At 34.9% G+C, this 19,380-nt stretch overlaps 2 protein-coding genes across 6 annotated transcripts; one reads left to right on the forward strand and one right to left on the reverse strand.

Moving 5' to 3' along the window:
• Nucleotides 1-2,693: 2,693 nt before the first annotated feature.
• LOC113858559 (pentatricopeptide repeat-containing protein ELI1, chloroplastic) lies at nucleotides 2,694-5,156 on the forward strand. The gene has a single exon (XM_027491251.1). It carries the CDS (start codon nucleotides 2,844-2,846, stop codon nucleotides 4,710-4,712), a length of 1,869 nt encoding a protein of 622 aa, XP_027347052.1. The 5' UTR covers nucleotides 2,694-2,843; the 3' UTR covers nucleotides 4,713-5,156.
• Nucleotides 5,157-5,897: 741 nt separating this feature from the next.
• LOC113857370 (WD40 repeat-containing protein HOS15-like) lies at nucleotides 5,898-19,112 on the reverse strand. 5 transcript variants are annotated; one of them, XM_027489165.1, is made up of 15 exons: nucleotides 18,761-19,112; nucleotides 17,190-17,335; nucleotides 16,856-17,062; nucleotides 16,597-16,822; nucleotides 15,972-16,066; nucleotides 15,822-15,868; nucleotides 14,055-14,205; nucleotides 10,123-10,186; nucleotides 8,467-8,625; nucleotides 8,234-8,355; nucleotides 7,722-7,796; nucleotides 7,513-7,566; nucleotides 7,363-7,436; nucleotides 6,828-6,902; nucleotides 6,048-6,597 (listed from the first exon to the last, which is right to left on the reverse strand). In XM_027489165.1, exons 1-15 carry the CDS (start codon nucleotides 18,828-18,830, stop codon nucleotides 6,378-6,380), a joined length of 1,785 nt encoding a protein of 594 aa, XP_027344966.1. In that variant the 5' UTR covers nucleotides 18,831-19,112; the 3' UTR covers nucleotides 6,048-6,377. The 5 variants fall into 5 exon arrangements, with proteins under 5 accessions (XP_027344963.1, XP_027344966.1, XP_027344965.1 ...); XM_027489164.1 differs by having other exon boundaries at nucleotides 16,597-16,749; nucleotides 16,783-17,062; XM_027489162.1 differs by having other exon boundaries at nucleotides 5,898-6,597; nucleotides 16,597-17,062.
• Nucleotides 19,113-19,380: the final 268 nt, after the last annotated feature.

Below are 19,380 nucleotides of genomic sequence, written 5' to 3' on the forward strand. Positions count from 1 at the left end.
CCTGAATTTTCCTGATGAAAATTTCACTGTCAAACAAATTCAACAATTCCTTGGAGTATTAAATTACATTAGAGATTTTATTCCTAATGCTGCCAAATATACAAGTCCTCTGTCAAAACTGCTAAGGAAAAACTCTTCTCCATGGAGTAATGAACAGACTGAAGCTGTTCGTCATCTGAAAAAAATAGCTCAGAACCCTCCACCATTAAAGATCCCTGGAAATGGGAAAAGAATTCTACAGACAGATGCTAGTGATCATTATTGGGGAGCTATTTTACTCGAAGAAGTTGATGGAAAAAAGGCTTATTGTGGACACGCCAGTGGACAATTTAAGGAATCTGAAAAGCATTATCATACAACATATAAAGAAGCCCTTGCAGTAAAAAATGGTATCCAAAAATTTGACTTCTATCTTAGAGGTCATAATTTTGAAGTTCAAATGGATAATTCTGCTTTTCCTGCACTGCTTGATTTCAAAAATAAGATGCCACCAGATCCTCAAGTTCTCAGACTGAAAAATTGGTTCTCCAGGTATGATTTTACCGTTAAACACATCAAAGGAGAAAAAAATGTTGTCCCTGACCTCCTATCCAGACCAAAAAAGCCTATTGCCATTGTAACCTCATTAAACTCATATCCTTTAATTTTCCCTCTCAATATTGCTGAAGCCAGTACTAGCTCTGGACCAACTCCTCTTCCAATGTTTCCTCCAGATATGAGACATGATGTTATCACTATAGAATACATCAAAGATTTTGCAAAAAATCACATGTTCCATTATCTGTCTCTTTCACTCTACCACCGCAGTGTTAAACCTAAACCTACCTGGTTTCAACCTGATGCACCATACCTAAACATCTTTGCATTATTAATGGATTTTCCTTTAATTGAAGAAGATGTATGTTATCTTTGGTGTGCCACCCTTTTATATCACTATCCCATAGTTTTTCCCACTTTCATCATGTTTGAATTTCTTAATGACCTCCGCAATCAATCCACTCTGTTATGGAAATTTTTGGCTTGGTATCAACCTATCCCAAACTGGAAGAAAGATGTTCAACTTGAATTACAAAGACTCAGTATTTGGAAAGAAATGAAGTTACCTCCAACTGAAACTCCAAAACAGGTAACAGTGGTCATAATTCATAGACCTTATTTCGAACATCCAGTTTCAAAATTACTTTATACCCAGAATCAAGTCAAAGTCTGGAACACATTTACAAGCCTCCTAGAGATATCTGAACCAAACAGACCACCTCATAACCAAGCAGATTTAAATGTTCACCTCCATACTGAAAATGGAGCTCATGAAGAAATGTTCAAAGTAAAATCCACTTGTTCCAAGTTAAAAGCAATAGATATAATTTGTCCTCCTGATAATGATAATCCAACAATGTGGGACAAGATCCAACCAATAGATCCATCAGTAATTTGCTCCTCTATTACTTTTGAAAATTGAGAAATGGACAGTCATGTCATAATCAGAAATGAAGGCTCAACACGTATTGATCCAATAATGGACTCTCAAGATCCTCAAGATCCTTTTGACTCAATCAGCCTCTGCTCAAGTGACGATCCCAACATGTCACCAAGTCACGAGCTTATCCTCAAAAACTAAAGAATCTCTGAAAAAGCATCTTTATGTAATAAAGTGTCTTTTATATTTTATTTTTTGTATGAGTCACGTGTACTTAAAGTCTTGGTTTTGTAAGTTTGCTAAAAGTTACTTTAGAAAAGGTTTGGAATCTTATCCAACCTTATCTGATGTAATTATTATAGTTTCTGTCCATCCTCTATATAAGGGGGAATCCTTTGCCTTAGAAGGTAGACCTAATCGAAATAAAACTTGAGTGTTTCATATATCATGAGTTGTTTCTAAATTTCTCTCTCTGAAAGCTTTATTTATAATGACTATCCTCTAGTCCCTGACTAGAAAGAAGTATGCTCTGCACTTGCCATTTTAATGGATCCTGTGCATCAGAAAATTTCTAGGTGAAAGATCTTGTTGCTACGGTCCTCTTTATTATAATTCAGGAAGGATGATCAGCATGAGTATAAGAAAAATGCATATGGGTTTGCTCAAAGTATTAGAAAGTGCTGATAGTTTCTTTCTGGGTTATGATATAACAAAATTATAAAATGCTTTTATAAATTCTATATAAATCCTTCTAAGATAAATAATTTCATACCACAACACTCATCTTTCTCATTTAGGGAGTACAAGAGCAACCATACTAAAGTCATTAAGAATAAGATAAAATTTAAATATAATTCTTTAAATATTTTTAAAATTATCTTTCAATCAAAATTAGTGTCTCATAAATGACAATTAAGATATGGAAGATCATATAAGTAGATTGCAAAACCTAACTTTATGAGGGTGTGAGGCTTTTCTTTTTTTTTTTCTCTCACGGGGAGGTTAAAATTGATACTTCTTAATCAACTCATTTCTTGATAATAAAATTATAAATATTTATTTATTTACCAACATCTTAAAAAAAAGGAATTTATTTGATATTACCATAAAATGAGATAAATATGCAATCCAGTCAGTAAAATCACTCGAGAAAGAATCTTTATGTGTGCAAGTTAATTTTTTAAATTTAAAAAACTCGTTAATCTTTTTGAACATAGCAAAATAAATTAACAGACAAAGAAATTAAGATTTGAGAATAATTCGAGAAAGCAACAGTGTTGTGATTAGAAACTTGAAAGGTGAAATAGAGTTCTACTTGGAAGGGATAACTACTTGTGGTCAAGAAGAAACCAGGCATGCATAATCCCGAGTTGTGGCTTCATGTCATTGTACGGCGGCAGATACTGGAAAAACCGGTAAAACAAGGATGTCCTCTGCTACTCTTTTCACGACACCACCACCGTCGGCGACCCGGTCCACGGCGGCGACACCGGCTCATTTGGACAAGCTGACACTCCTAATCGACAAGTCGAAATCCATAAACCAGCTTCTTCAAATCCACGCCGCACTCATTCGGCGTGGGCTCGACCACCACCCTATCTTGAACTTCAAGCTCCAACGCTCCTACTCCTCCATGGGCCACCTCCACTACTCCGTGGCTCTCTTCAACCGCACCCAAAGCCCAAACGTCTTCTTATGGACCGCTATCATAAACGCTCACACACACTCTGGTCTCTGCCACCAAGCCCTCTCCTATTACACCCAAATGCTAGCCCACCCTGTCCAACCCAATGCCTTCACTCTCTCTTCACTTCTCAAAGGTTGCACCCTCGAGCCCGCTAGAGCCATTCACTCACACGCCGTCAAATTGGGCTTTAGTTCCGACTTGTACGTTACCACGGGCCTCGTTGACGCTTACGCACGTGGCGGTGATGTTATGTGCGCTCAGAAATTGTTTGTTACTATGCCTGAGAGGAGTTTGGTTACTTTGACGGCTATGCTTACGTGTTATGCGAAACATGGGATGATCCGAGAGGCTCGGTTGTTGTTTGAGGGAATGGAGACTAAGGATGTGGTTTGTTGGAACGTGATGATTGATGGGTATGCTCAGCATGGGTATCCGAATGAGTCTTTGTTTCTGTTTAGGAGAATGCTGGGTGAGAAGGTTAGGCCTAATGAAGTAACTGTGTTGGCTGTTCTGTCTTCTTGTGGCCAGCTTGGTGCTTTGGAGTCTGGAAGGTGGGTGCATTCCTATATTGAGAACAGTCAACGAGTTAACGTTCGTGTGGGTACTGCTTTGGTTGATATGTACTGCAAATGTGGGAGTTTGGAGGATGCGCGTAAGGTGTTTGATTTGATTGAGGGAAAGGATGTGGCGGCTTGGAACTCCATGATTATGGGATATGGGACACATGGGTTTAGTGATGAGGCTTTGCAGTTGTTTTATGAGATGTGCTGCATTAGATTGAAACCCTCTGATGTTACCTTCATTGCCGTTTTGACTGCTTGTGCACATTCGGGTTTGGTCAGCAAAGGATGGGAGATTTTCAATTTGATGAAGGATAGGTATATGATGGAACCACAGATTGAGCATTTTGGGTGTATGGTGAGTCTTCTTGGCCGAGCTGGGCATCTGCAAGAAGCTTATGACCTTGTGAGGAGCATGGATATTGAACCTGATCCTGTCCTGTGGGGAACTTTGCTTTGGGCTTGTAGGCTTCATAACGATGTTTCTTTGGGAGAGGAAATTGCAGGGTTTCTTGTGAGCCATAATTTGGCTAGTTCAGGGACTTATGTTCTTCTTTCTCACATGTATGCTGCTGCTGGCAACTGGGTTGGTGTGGCCAAGGTGAGATCATTGATGAAAGACAGTGGAGTTGAAAAGGAACCTGGGTGTAGCTCAATTGAAGTTAACAACAAGGTACATGAGTTTCTTGCTGGTGATTTGAGACACCCAAAGAGCAAAGATATATATTCGATGCTGGAAGAGATAAATTGTTGGCTCAAGGCCAACGGTTATATACCAAAGATAGATGTAGTGTTACATGACATAGGGGAACAACAAAAGGAGCAATCCTTGGAAGTTCACAGTGAGAAGCTTGCCTTAGCATTTGGTCTCATTAGCACCAATCCAGGAACTACCATCAAGATTGTAAAGAACCTTCGAGTGTGCTTGGATTGCCATGCCGTGATGAAGATGATATCTAAGATCACTAGCCGAAATATAATAATGAGAGACCGGAACCGGTTCCACCAATTTGAGAACGGTTCATGTTCATGTGGAGATTACTGGTGAACGTTTATTTATCCACAGAATTCCTTTCTTCTAAGACAAACACCAGATTTGTTACCCTTGCTGACTATTTCATTGTAACCGCAGTTAACAGATTACGAGCATCACGGATTATAAAATTCATGAGAATAAATTTAAGACCTAAATTCTATTGTATATTAACATGTCATTTAAAATTTTAAACCTCACTCAAATACCTACCGGTCCTTACAGCATTTTGACGGTAAATTAAGGATGATTAGAAAGATATGAGAGGATATGAACTTCTGATTGCGTGATATGTCAACACACTACACATTCTCAGGAAATTTTTCTAGTTGAGATAAAAATTGTATCTATATAATAAATTTATATAATTTTGTGATATTTGAAGAAAAGAAAGTATATGATGAAATGGTTAATGTTAAAAAACTTGTAAAAACTACTATAAAAATTATGAACAATGTAGCTCTTGGAGAAAAAAAAAAGAAAAAAAGCAATATTTCCCCCATTTTCAGTCCCTTAAATATCATTGTCAAAAACTCAGTTGTTATTATCTACTTTCAGATGGACAGTATTGTGCTTGACACAAAAATAAATAAATAAATAAAGATGGACATTGTTATTTATTAAAATGGTGAGGTCATGTTATTAAAATTCCTCTCCCTATAACTTCTAACAAGTTTCAAGCGTCAAGTCTAATCCCTTGTATTTTAATTTTTCCGTCAAGAGTCTAATCCATTGCTTAAAAAGGCAGGAAAAAATTGACAATTATACAGATCATAAATTGTACTCAAATTATGTTTATTTCATCCTTTAATCAAACTGATAAACATGAATTTACTAATGAGTTATTTGGTTTCAAAGAGCGATTTTGTTTTATTTTTTATTTATACTTTTAATTACAAAACTGAAATCTTATTTTCACTCTATTTTCCATTTTCAAAATGTACAAAAAGCAGAAACGAATTCATTTTCATTGTTTGATATACAATTATTTAAACAAAATTTAAAAGCTGGAAATTTTATAATTAAAAATAAAACCAAAAACAATCAACCTCTAACCTTTCCTCCCATTCCCTAAGTTAAAAACAGGCCCTAATGGAACAAAGTTGCAACAAAAGCAAGCGGATTTAAAATTTGTTTGATAACACAAGCTTATATGTTATTTTAAAACTTGTAACTATTTTTTACTTAATAAAACTGTTCGATAAACAAGATAAATAATAAGGAAACTTACAACTTCTGAATTTAAGTATACAACTTTTGAAAGCTAACTTATGAAAAACTGCTCTAAATATCATCTAGCTTATTAAAAACTAACTTCTTTAAAAGCTATAAACTTTCAACTATCGTATCAGCTATAAACTTTCAGCTAGTTTTACTAATAGAGACAATTTAAATAGCACACATGGATGCAAAATACAGACGTCAAGCAATACTTATACAGGATATTGTCCAACTAAATCTATACATTTTTGCTTATTAAGAATGCACTGCTACAAACTACTTTTCACTAATGTTATAGCAAATTACAACAGGATTCAAGGACAATTGAGTTAAGCCTACAACTATGGTTAAAATGGGTAACCTACCCACCCAAGATACACATCCACCGATCTCATCTAAATGGGGGGGGAAAGAAAGAATATAATGTACCAGCCAGGAGAACTTAGTGCTACTCAGATCTTACATTCTGAAATCCAAAACACACACTGTGTTATTTGCAAAACATGCGGCGATCTTGTCACCCTCCTTATTCCAACAGACCTCAAAAATGCCTCCATTGCCCGTGTATGTTCTGATAATCTTGCCTTCCTTTAATGACCATATGTGCATGGATCGATCAAGAGACCCGCTGGCTAAATACTCACCGTTGGGACTGAATGCAACAGAATATACGGGATGCCTGTAGGACCAAATAAACACATCAGGAAAAAAGAAATATCTGCCTCTTTTCTAGAGCATTTGTGAAACCATAAATTGAAGGTTAGGACTACATGTTCATCAGCCTTCACACAGCGTCTACGACTTGGAAACGAAAAATGGAAAGAGGCCAGTATACTACCCTCACAAAAGAATAAACCGAAGCTTAAAAGACGACACATATAAACAAACCAGAGGCAAAATTAACAGTACCTGTGTCCATCCAAGCTGTAAATGAGTTTCCCGAGCTCCACATCCCATAACTTCACAGTTGAATCAAATGAAGCACTGCACAAAAACATGACTAAGTGTTTAAATTCGAAAAATAGCATGCAGGCATGTTACCATGATCAAACTATCAAGACCGGAATGTTTATAAAAAATTGGAATCTAAACAGTAATTTCACAACAACTTTGCTGCAATCAAATATATAGTATGTAAATTAAAATTAATTTACGTGACAGGGGGGCAGTGAGAGAGTCAAAATAGCATCACACTTTGAGCATGCATTATAATCAATTGGAATCACAACCAAACAAACACAACACATCAGTCTATGTAGTTCAGTTAACAATGCAATGCAACTCACATTACCAATTTCAGTTGAAGAAATGCAATCCACACCTATCAACTAGGATTCAGGGTCTGGAAAAGTAAGAAATTATTCTACATTTGGAGAAACCATACATAAATGCACGCATGCATGAATGTAATAGTTAACTGAATTCCACCAAGTAACTAACATACCTAGCTAACACCAATTTATGATTAGGATTGTTGGTTCCAGGACCAGTGGGGCTCCATCTGATAGTATATATCTCCTACAAAGTAAATTATTTAGTTTTCCCAACAACATTGGATGACAGTTCATTGGAAAACATTAAAAACTCAGGGTACCTTGGAATGCTCCCGTAAGTCATGAAGATAGTTATCCTGCTTCATACTCCATATCTACAAAACAATCAAGTATCCAATCAAAACAAGAAATATCAAACGTACACAGTAATTTCAAAAATTATTTCATATTTCTGACAATAAATAGTTTTATAAAGAAGGTATGATAGCAAACACCTCATGAGGTTAGTAACTAAGTGGCCAACTATTACCTTTGCGGTGATATCATCAGAACAGGAGGCCAGCAATGAACCTGTGGGATCCCATTTGACACAATTAACTTCACCCTGAAAATACAAGAAAGGTCATTTGCAGATGTAAAGACTTGTCCAATTACTAAATTGTGTTTCAATGAAACATCTAAGACAATTGCTTCCTCAACACTCAACAGACAAAATATCATATCTATGATCCTTCAACGTCAGTGAACTATGACAGAAAAGGTAAACATGCAGACCCTATAATCTGGTTAAGTGAGATTTTACTTGATCACAGCAAATTACTAACTAACTTTGCTAGCCAATTAAGACATATAGGGCTGGTCATTTTACTTGAAAGTAGTGGACCACAGTTATCCACTAATCAGTTAACCTAGCCAGTCATTTTTAACCTTTGGTGAAGAATGTAGGGGATGAACCGTTTCTCACAATAGGGTATAATTTTATTAGCATTGAAAATATCAGCTTATTGCGTAGTTCCACAAAATAAGGTCTCAAGTACAAACCTTGTGACCAGCAAAAGTTTTTATAGGGCGGGTTTCCCCAATCTTGCAAACGTATATCATATTGTCCGTGGAACTTGTAGCAAAAGACACATTGTTGCGCCAATCAACATCAAGTGTTGGACCTAAACATATCAAACCCAAATCAAACAATCATTCATAAACATGGACATGGTTGAGAAAATTAGTGTTATATTTATAGAATTTCCCCTTGATTCCACAATCAAAATTTTCACCTGAATGAAATTCAAATTGTTGTTTCCATTCCTCTGCCTTCACATCCCACACAATGGCAGTTTGATCACAACTTCCAGTAAGAAGATAGTCACCTTTCTTATTCCATTTCAGAGAGAAAATTGGTCCTTTGTGTTTGCTTAATGTACTCCTCAGCTCACCTAGTCATAGGTAACATCACATTATCACAACAACAATCATGATTTAATTCTTACGATAGCAGACCTCCTATAACAAGGGTCTATCAGAGACGATTTAGAAGGAATAAAAGAGAAAGGGAGAACAAAAGTGTAACAGAATATTAATGAGTAGGTAGGTCAGTCATATAGTTAGTTATGTTTCTCTTAGGAGGTTATAAATAATGAAGGACAAATCAGTTGTAGGAGTTTTTTAGAAAAAGGGAAAGTGTAGCTTGGGAGAGACCAGGACTTGAACATTTCCTGGGTTGATTCTAGAGACTCTCTGTGCAATAAAGATATTATTTCTTTTTCTTAACATTTCTCTGATCCAATTCCTATCATCCTAAAAACAAATTCAAATAAATCCAGAGTCTGCTTAGGGAAATCAATAATAGCAATGTATTTACAAATAGCATGAATGCAACTACAAATAACAGACTTTGATAGCGATGTAACAACTGCCCTTATTTTGTTGGGCCTTAGTAGCGGTTGGCCCATCATACTCATTATTAACAAGAAAAAACTATTGTCAATTAAAGAGACAGCTGACATCAATATGAGAACAAACAATGTATTGCAATTTTGGGATACGTGCATACATCATTAACTTCCATTAGTCCATATCAGTCATACACCAAACAAGCTGGCCTCATAACAAAGGAAGAAATGGACTTGCATACTAATACAACTCCAATCTGACCATGTTCGAATCAGTTGTTTAAAGGAGAATGAACAAGGGAAGAAATTTACTTATTCACTCAAAAAAAATTATAAATATCAGCCTCCAAAGCATGAATTGCTGACTGGCAGCAAAATATATAGCAACTTACACAAAGCAAATAAAAATTTAAACATAGTTATCAATCTCGGATAGCAACACATAATGACTAACTCCAAAAATGCTATAGTGGGATTGCGTGTGACTGCTATTTAGAAATTTTATATATAAATTAAATAATTTATACAATATGTATAAGTGCTAAAAGATTTTTAAGAAAAATCAAAAGCAATGACATATTCATTAAAAAAAGAAGTCACGGTTGCAAAACATACAAGTACATAACCACGAAGTAAAAAAATTCCTCAATGTAGTACTTTCCTAGGGAGAAAAATGACTTTTCTTTGGAAAGTTTCACTCTGGCGCTGCAATAACAGTGCTACAGCTGCTATTAAAAAATGCTCGCCTATTCAAACTTTATAGCAGCCTACTCCACTCTGCTATTCCGCTAAAGCATGCTATTGATAAATATGAAATTAAGTAGTTCCTGTTTATGACTGTCGGAGTAAATGCATATTTAAACAAGAAGTAAATGATCACCTCCCCAGGTCACCTTCCCTGGGCTTCCAAGATAGCTAAAAATTCTCAACCACCCCAATAAAATAATAGCAATACCAAGGCAGTATTTAGCTCTCTTCCTCTCATCACATACAAGTCCTTAAATCTACTGCAGAATATAAAGAAACAAAAGAATGACCTACCACTAGTGGTCCAAATTCTTGCTTGCCCATCATATGAACCAGTTGCCAGAAGTGTCCCCTCCCCCTGCACAACAGCTGATGTAGTGAGCTCTCCATCATAAGGCGTAACACATTACCAGCAAATATTACAGATAATAACCTTGAATTTACATATCTTGGTTTCACAAGAATAATACCTAAGCATAGCAAAATTTAAGGACAGGTGGAAAGATATAAATAGGTTTTAAAATATAGAGATGTCTTAAAAAGAAAGATTGAAGTTTTACCTTTCATTTCATAGAAAAAGAAATTTTATTTGAGAGGAAATATTAAGAGAACAAAATAAAAGATATAAATAGGTTTAGAGAGAGCTATCAGACAAATAGGCACTGATACAGCTACATATGAAGCATAAGACTGGCATCTGAAAGAACAAGATATCACTATTTGAGTAGTTCACAGAGAAAAGGAGGAACAAAGACTTGTGATGTGACAGGCATTTTTATTTTATTATTTTGCATTGAGCCTTTTCATCCAATGCAGTGTTGTTAAATGGCGGCCATGGCGGAATTCGGTGGCAGAAATTAACCCCGCCGTTACAACGTTAGCATTTTATGGCATTTTTCCATGGCGGCGGTAACGGCGGCCATGACGGAAATTGTTGAAAAATGGCGGCAAATCTGACCAGGTCTAGAGGTTGACCCATGCAAGAAAACCCTAAAGTGACTTGTTAATAGCTGTGCTATCGCACCGGGGCGGTGCAAAGCAGCTGTCTGCTGCCACTGCCACCACATCGCGGGGTGTTTGTCACATCGCAGTGGTTGCGGGTGGTTTGCGGCCAGAACAGGGAGAAGTCGCAGGTGCTATTGCACGATTTTGGGAAAAGGAAGAAACCCTTTTCTGTTTTTCTTAAAACACACCGTTTTGATTATTTGTAAGGGTAGAAAGGTCATTTACCCTTGATAAAACATATATTTCATCTTCCTTGACACTCTTCCTCTCTGCACGAAAAGCCAAAACCTCAAAGTAACAATTTCTCCCATCCTAACAGATTCACCCACTCCATTTCGCCGGGAAAATCAGTTTTTCCAGCGTCTCCTCTGCTTTTCTCTTCACAGGAGAAATCAGCTTTTCCGGCATCTATTCTGCTTTTTTGTTTGAGCTCTATTTTACTATTCACTAATCATTTTTGTTTTTCTATTCAAGATCTGTTTTGCTATTCATCCTCTGTTTTGTTGTTCAAGCTCTATTTAGCATTTTTTGTTTAATATAACATCCAAGCTGCAGTGTTTTTACTCTTTTACATTGTAACTGTTACTTGGAATGATGATGTAATCTTGAGAATTTCTTGAGCATTTATATTAAATTTGTGTACATAAATATTATATATGCATATTATAATATTTTATATATATTTTATTATATCCGTCATAACTTTATGACAAATTTTTTCGTTTCCACCATGAGCCGCCATTTGCCATTGATAACATTGGTCCAATGTCGGAATATTAGTTAGTCCACCATCTTTTTTTATGACAGAAAGAATAAATAAATAATTCCTAGTCCTCTGATTTTTTATTTAATACTTGGACGAATAAATGGTCCTTACCAATGTTGTCAAGTTCGGGATCTTACCTAGGATCGGAAGAGGGATAAAAAATAGTAATCGTAGGATTGTAAGATCCTACTGAATGCGTAGACTTATACTTAAAACATATATATAACCAGAGAAAATTACATAGATAAAAAGTTAATGTCTAAATTACCTAATTTAGTTAAATATAAACTTAAAAATCCTAGATTTAAGATTCAATATAACACATAATTAGTTAAACTATCCATGCTGAGGTGAGAAAACACATAATAGAAAATAAATAAAAGAATATTTTTTAAAAAATTAAAAAGATCAACAAGTTATCCAACTTATAGTACTTTGCAATAAATAATATTGATGTATAAGCTCTAGTTAACAGTGTTTAGATTTATAGTTAAATAGGTGAACTTAGAAACTTATAATGTTTAATAGATTTTTTTATAAAATATGATATTCATTAATTTTTAAAAAATTATTAGAAAAATTAATTTTATACCATTTTACATATAAGTTAATGTCTAATATTTATTTAAATTAACCTCACTCACAGATTTATATTGAAAGGTGTATTTATAACAAGACAAAAAATTCATCTCTACTACCAAATGCGAAACAAAACTGAAACAGTGGCTCACAGTATATCTAGAGAATACAAAACACCAAGAAAACGTGAACCATTAATTGAAACAAGCAAACAGCAGATCAAGAAACACCAAAACAGAAAAGGCAAACCACCCACGCAATGAATACCCGTGCCCAAGGAACGCGAACACAACGCCTAGAGTACAAACATGAAGACGACGCAGACACAAGTATTTTTTAACCAAGTCATCATACTCGACTCCAACACCAGGATCGGATCGAATCAACGATCCCACGATCTTACAGGACAAGATCGCAATCCCCAGCGATCTTGACTGACTCCGATCTTGTTTGCGATCTAGATCGTGGAGGTTGCGCAAGATCACAAAATCGTGTGATCTCACGATTAAGATCGTGATCTTGACAACACTGGTCCTTACAACTTTATCAAACAGGCACTCTTAAATAAAGTTCTGAAGGATTCTTTATTTATAAATAAATCTTATTAGATGGTAACAAATTTTGTATAGCAATTTATGGTATATCCCCCTTGCTTTGTTCTTGAAAGAAACGGTACTTTGTACAATGTGATGTAATTATGTAGATATAAGAACAAGATAGCAATGCTAATAAGTTATTGCATAACTTGCAGCTAAATGGTGAAAAAATTATGGAGTAGGTATGCCACATTTACAAAACATTGTCATTAGGGTGTTGAATTTGACCTGTAGTTCATATGGATGTAAACGAAATTGGAGTACTTTTGAGCATATAATTAAAGGTCAAATAACTTCAATTTAAAGTGCTCAATCTAATAATATTGGAAGTGTTAAACTAATACTTTTTATGTTAAAATAAATCTATTCTAAAAAGAAAAATAGACTTGAGTATCAAAGGTTGCAAGACTTAATTTTCATTAAATATAACCAAGCTCCTAATGAATGTTTTAAGAGTTCTGATGTGACAGATCCTATTCTCTTAAAAGATGTTGATGATAATAATGATTAGTCGCTAGAAGGAATTGTTGAAGATGATGAAAATGTTGTAGATGAATTAGTGTTTGATGATGATATCTTGACTTGGGAGCTGATACCAATGCAATTGGGGCCAATGAGCCTATAACTTATACTTGGCAATAAACTAGATCAAAACCTAAGACAACTACAATTGCTTATTCCTCTAAATATAAGAGAAAAAGAAAAGGAATTTGTACAAGAAGAAGAATGTGATGATAAAGACTCTGAATAAAAAGAGGAAAAGGAAGAAGGGCTCTACAAAAATAGTAATGAAAGTGAAAATGAAAAAAAAAATGGCAGATAGTAAAGATGATGATGATGATAACTATTAAAATATTTAAATTTGAATTGAATATTTAGTATTCTAAACTTCTATGCATTACAAATGTGAATTTGTTTAGTTCATGTATTTTGTTGTTATTTGTTATTGTTATTTGACATTTGTTATGTTTTTAAATTTTCACTTTTGATCATTAATATTGCATGTCTTCAATTTGGGTCTTAATTTTGTATTTTTCAGGATATATGTATGTAGCTTAATTTATATTAGGTATATTTAAAATGCCTAAAATAGCGATTATCCCACTATCCGCTATCCTACTATAGCGTTTTTGGGGTCAGCCACTCCACCTCGCTATCCAAGATTTACTATTATGACTTTACAAATTTTATAACAGCAAACCAAAAAACAGCTTTGGATTTAAACATACAAATACAAGTAGTTGTCTGGGGTTTAAATCATAATATGCAATTGAACTCACATTCCAATCGAGTGTAGTGACATCCTTACTCTTCTCATTTGTTTTACCCCTAACATGCTTCAACACCAATACGTTCAAAGGGCCATTCTGTGAAGCAGGCTTACATCTCCCTTCTGCTATTGTCCAAATACGAGCTGTTGAGTCCCCAGACCTAAAAGTTGAAATGATCATGGGAAAGTGAAAGAATATCATATGAAGCCATCATTCAGGATTCATTTTCAAAATCACAAAATTGAAAGGGATGATCCTTAAAGTAATCTTTAAAAGTCCTTCACTACTCCGAAAAAGAAATTGATAAACAGCATCACTATTGAATCTATTCATTTTCCATTTTATAAAAAGGAAAGCTAAAGTCATTGCATGGGATTGCAACAACGATGGGTTATAAAATAGCATAACAAGGAAAAGTCAAGTTAGAATTCATTATCGTAAAGAAAAACTATCATATCCACTAGCATTAACATGCATATTCTTCAGAACTTTATTAATTATAAAATGAGGACTTCTGATCTTGCTCATGTTCATTTGTCTTGGTCAAACATTTTTTATTCCAGGAGTAAAAGACTATTAGAAAAAGTTTAGAAAAATAAATCCTTAGAAGTGCTTAATCCAAAAACAAAAATAAAAAAAATTGGAAAGTGAAAAGCATATGATGATCACAAATATCATAAAGTAAACCATTCAGACAAAAATACAATATGCAACTGTCTCCATCTATTGTAAATTTCCATTAGTTTCATAAAAACAAATCACATGATTCACATTACTCTTGATACCCAAATGTGTGTCACAGTTTTAACAAATTTCCCAACCATATACGGTACATACCACACATAACTCATCTGCAAATTATGGTAGAGAGAAAGAAAGTTCAGGCCAACTTTTGTATATATCTCTTTTAAAAGATCAAGTCAAACATCCAAGACAGAAACTAGAAGTCAAGAAGTTGGGGAGAAAGGGGAACTAGAGAAAGAGAGATCCCCCTGCCTATTTATTTTAACAACAGTGAAGTATGGGTATTGGATGCCAAGGAAATTGTTGAACTGTGACTAATTGGATACCATTAAATCATTTGAAAGATTCTTCTCAAAATCAACCAACCAATAAAACATTTGAAAGGATTTATATCCAGAAACCAGCTTTTGGAAACATTTCATATTGATGTTATTTCCTATTTGTAAACAGGAAAAAAAAAAAAGTTGAAGTTTCAGAATGTAATTATCAATGATGGGGACAAAACTCATTAGACATAGAAGGCGAAAGAAAAAGGAACAGAACAAAGTGGGTCTTGTAACAGAAATTGAAATACCAACAAAAAAAACCCTAAAAAAGAGGATTGTGAGTTGTGAACCACAGAAAAGTAGTAGCAAGAAGATTTTCTCTCCATCAACAGTAGCAGCTGCAATGACCACAAATTCTGGGATAACAGCTATTTGCCATTGCGACTCCCACTACCCAAAATTTCTCCACAGAAAAGTCTAGAATAGCAGCCAAAGGATGCTCCACAAAACTAGACATTATAGTGTGCTATTAACAGCCACGTTTCAGAAATTGAATGCCAACACAATGTTTCCAAACAGGTTCAATTAATTTTAAAAATCATAAATGAATTTGTTTCCCTCCATCTTAAAAAAGAAGTCAAACAAAATTGGAAGCATTACAAATGGAAATTCAAGATGCAAAATATTATGTGCATCAACCATAATGTTACACACAATTTAATACATATTTTTTATGCAAAAATAAACACTTCATGTAGATGCATACCCTGATGCAAGTAGAGATCCTGCTGGGCTCCATGCACAAGCACACACCTATACAGATGGTGAACAGGCCAATTACAGAGTGTTTGACAGAAGAAACAATAGTCAAAGAGAAAATTTAAGAAACAAAAGAAGCATTGATGATATTCTCAACCTCTGAAGTATGACCTTCCAAAATCGTCACATCTGAACTAGGAATTTCACATAGCTGAGATGTTGATGTTGTAGAGATGTCCATTGGTTCTGGTTCTATTAAAGAAAATGAAAATTCATATGAAGGAATATTATTAATCAAAACAGACCGCTAGTATTTTTGTGTGTCCCGGCCAATATACAATGAAATACTCCAATTAACAGAGCATCTTGGGGCAAAGGAGTCTAGTGGTGTAAAACTTTCAACTATAACAAGTAATTTTATTTGGAACACACCTTCCCAGAGATAACATAAGTAAAATGGATAAAATTGTAGAAAACCCATATTTGCAAGCAAACTACAATATCAAGGGGTTAATTTTTCAGTCATTAGTCATCATTCATTTAACCTCTCCTGCTTTGGAACCCAACCCAATATTCAAGTAAATATAGTATAAATTTTAGAAGGAAGAAGCAATCATAGAAACATGTAAAGACAAACAGAAAATGAAGGATAACAAAGGAAAATGGAATTATATGAGAGTGACATTTAGGGTGGATTCAAATAAGAAAATGTCGCTAAGTACCACACATGCAACAAAGAACATATTTTGCAATGTCAACCATTTCACTGAGTAGCACATTACCTCCAACTGCACCATTCTCTTCATGCTTTACAGGAACTTTATTTTCATGATCTATGACCATTTCTCTGACAGTATGATCTCCATGCTGCTGTTCTCGCTGTCTATCATTTTCTACCTTCTCCCTATCCTTTTCAACTTCTTTTTCCCTTTCACGTCTATCCTTTTCAACTTCTTTCTCCCTTTCATGTCTATCCTTTTCAACTTCTTTCTCCCTTTCACGTCTATCCTTTTCAACCTCTTTCTCCCTTTCGCGTCTATCCTTTTCAACCTCTTTCTCCCTTTCACGTCTTTCTCTTTCTCTTATCCGTCCACGTTCCCCTTCATGCTCCTTCTCAAATTCCTTCTTTCTTTCCTTATGTAGCTTTTTCCTTCTTTCACTTATCATTTGTCTAAGTTCATGCACATCTTTTGTGATAAGATCCAAAGGTTGTAAAAATGAAAAATCTTCTTCCAGGTCTGCATCACACTGGCAGGCTTAAAAGAAACATTGATCAACATGAAACCTAGGGTACAACAGCTTAGAAAGGTCTAATCAAATAGATGAATGTCATGTTGAAACTAAATCAAGAATTCAAAAAGTATAGAATGCTAACATTACTCAAGTTGGCTTCCATCTCAAAGTACTGTAGCCCCTTCTGAACAAATGTAACAAGAGCACCTGGTGGCACCAAATTTCCATCTATGGGGCATTTGTTAATACCAGCTTCATAACCAAATGTAAATGCACTATGTGTGAAACCTGCAGCAGTGAAGTAACACAGGTAGCCAATAAACCAATTCAATTGCAGGCTACATTCCATTTTGTAAATATGAAAAGCTTCATAAAATGAAAATTATGACCTGTAATTGTTCAGTAAACAAATTACATTATAAACTCAACCTCATCAAGCTTTCCTAATTCAAATAGATGCCCTAGTCTATATGACTCCTCTAAGACAACAGCACCAATGTATTATTATCTATCACTTCACACTTCAAATTTTAGAAAAGCAAAATCAATGTCCACATTTACATCTTAACAAAGCGTAAATAACAATCATTCCACACTTTTCTAATGGATATTTTCATGGACCAACTCTCCTAAAAACTTAAGCTGTTCTGTAAAAGCAACAACAACAACGACCAAGCCTGTCCCATTAGATAGGGTCGTTGCATGGGTCAAATGAAGCAACAATGTTCTGTGTATATCATGTCTATAGCAAGAACTTGACCTCTAAATCCTTCTTAATGATTTTCCCTATAAACTGTTTGCAATCTCCTCTGCCTCTAGCAATTGGGTTGAAGATTAACTTGGTCATAAGGGATCTAATCAATATTCTAACATACCGTTGAAGCCTAACTCGCCAAAAAGCGTATGTTATTTGGCAAAAGCACCGAATCATTTTATATTGAACAAATATTACATTACACGTTATATGGTTCTGAACAAGAATAGTCAGTCTACAGAACAAGCAAACATTTGTTCTTCAAACCAACAGTGAATCATTTTATAATTTCCCTCAAGCACTCAGTTCCACAGCTCAAAGCTTTGTAAAGTTTCCTTTCAATCAATAATTCTACTATCATTTTACAAATATAACTACCAACTTACATCAACTACAATCAGAATATATTTCAGTATGAACAGAAAATAATTAAGCTCACCACAAGCACCATTTTGATTTACCGTAACATCTCATTCAGTTAAAATGAAAAGCAACCAGTAACAATACTAACAATAACCACTGTCATTTCATTCCCAAAAATAACTACAATCTCATAGTATATTGGTTAAAAACCATAACTGATAAAATAAACAGAAAACTTTGGAACTTCAAAAATCATGTCTAAACACCAAATCTATTTTACCGAAGCAGATCTAACAATTTTCAGTCCTCATTATATATTTAACCAGGAGAAAAAAGGGCGAAGGACCATTTTTCCAGCCTAATCAATTTTCCTTTTCTCAGAAATAGTAAACCCTAACCCGTAGGAACAACATTGAAGCGCTCAAAAAAGCTCGCAACTGTTAAATTTATAAAAAAACAAAAAAAAAGACTCGGTATTCGTTGTAGAACCTTAACATCCTTCAGATACAACAAAAAAAAAAGGAGGAAAAAAAAAAGAACTAGGACACATACAAAAGGATTTTGGAACCAAAAAGAGAAAGGAAGAGCAGAGAAACCTGATTCTTGAAGGTAGCGAAAAACTAGGTAATTGAGTTCGACAGAGGAGATGGAGGTCATGTTCGACATAGAAGGGTTAAGCTACGACGAGCATGAGTCCTACCCCAAACTAGGGGGAGAGAGGGGGGGGGGAATGGAGGAAGAGGCGAGGTTAGTTGTGATTGGAAGAGGTGAAGAAGGTGAAGCTTTGGAAGAGGTAATAGGTAAGGGGTAGCAAAGGCAGAGGGAAAGGGAATGGATTAGAATAAGAAACTGCCACAGTCACGCTCACGGGGTCAGGGGGGGTTCCATCTGCCTCTGTTACTTTTTACACCGCTTCCGTTTCTTCGACTTCCCAATTTTGCTTCTTCTTCCGTTTTCCTTTTTTTTTTTTTCTTTTATGAATTCATTTTAAACCTTAAATTAATGTCCATGACTCCATTTTAAACCTATAACCCTATAATTGGAGATTATTTTTTATTTTTTATATTCACAACTAGAAACTAAAACTTTTATTTATGTACTTGAAAGAATTTAATTATCTACCAACTATATCAAATTAGTGTTCATGACCTAAAGCAAATTATATTAATGAAAAAGGAAAAATTATATAATAACATCGAATAAAATTATTTTTTAT

The sequence above is a fragment of the Abrus precatorius genome, unplaced genomic scaffold (assembly GCF_003935025.1).
Source record: "Abrus precatorius isolate BTA unplaced genomic scaffold, Abrus_2018 Scaffold2, whole genome shotgun sequence".
In the NCBI taxonomy this organism is placed as follows: Eukaryota; Viridiplantae; Streptophyta; class Magnoliopsida; order Fabales; family Fabaceae; genus Abrus; species Abrus precatorius.

Bases quoted from the DNA above. Each gene is read 5' to 3' on its own strand.
- LOC113857370 (XM_027489162.1), bottom strand. From the start codon at position 18,830: ATGTCGAACATGACCTCCATCTCCTCTGTCGAACTCAATTACCTAGTT. The intron at 7,437-7,512 runs GTACCCTGAGTT...TTTACTTTGTAG, and splicing joins ACTTACGGGAGCATTCCAAG to GAGATATATACTATCAGATG. The intron at 6,903-7,362 runs GTATGTTAGTTA...GTTTTTGTGCAG, and splicing joins CATAAATTGGTGTTAGCTAG to TGCTTCATTTGATTCAACTG.
- LOC113858559 (XM_027491251.1), top strand. From the start codon at position 2,844: ATGTCCTCTGCTACTCTTTTCACGACACCACCACCGTCGGCGACCCGG.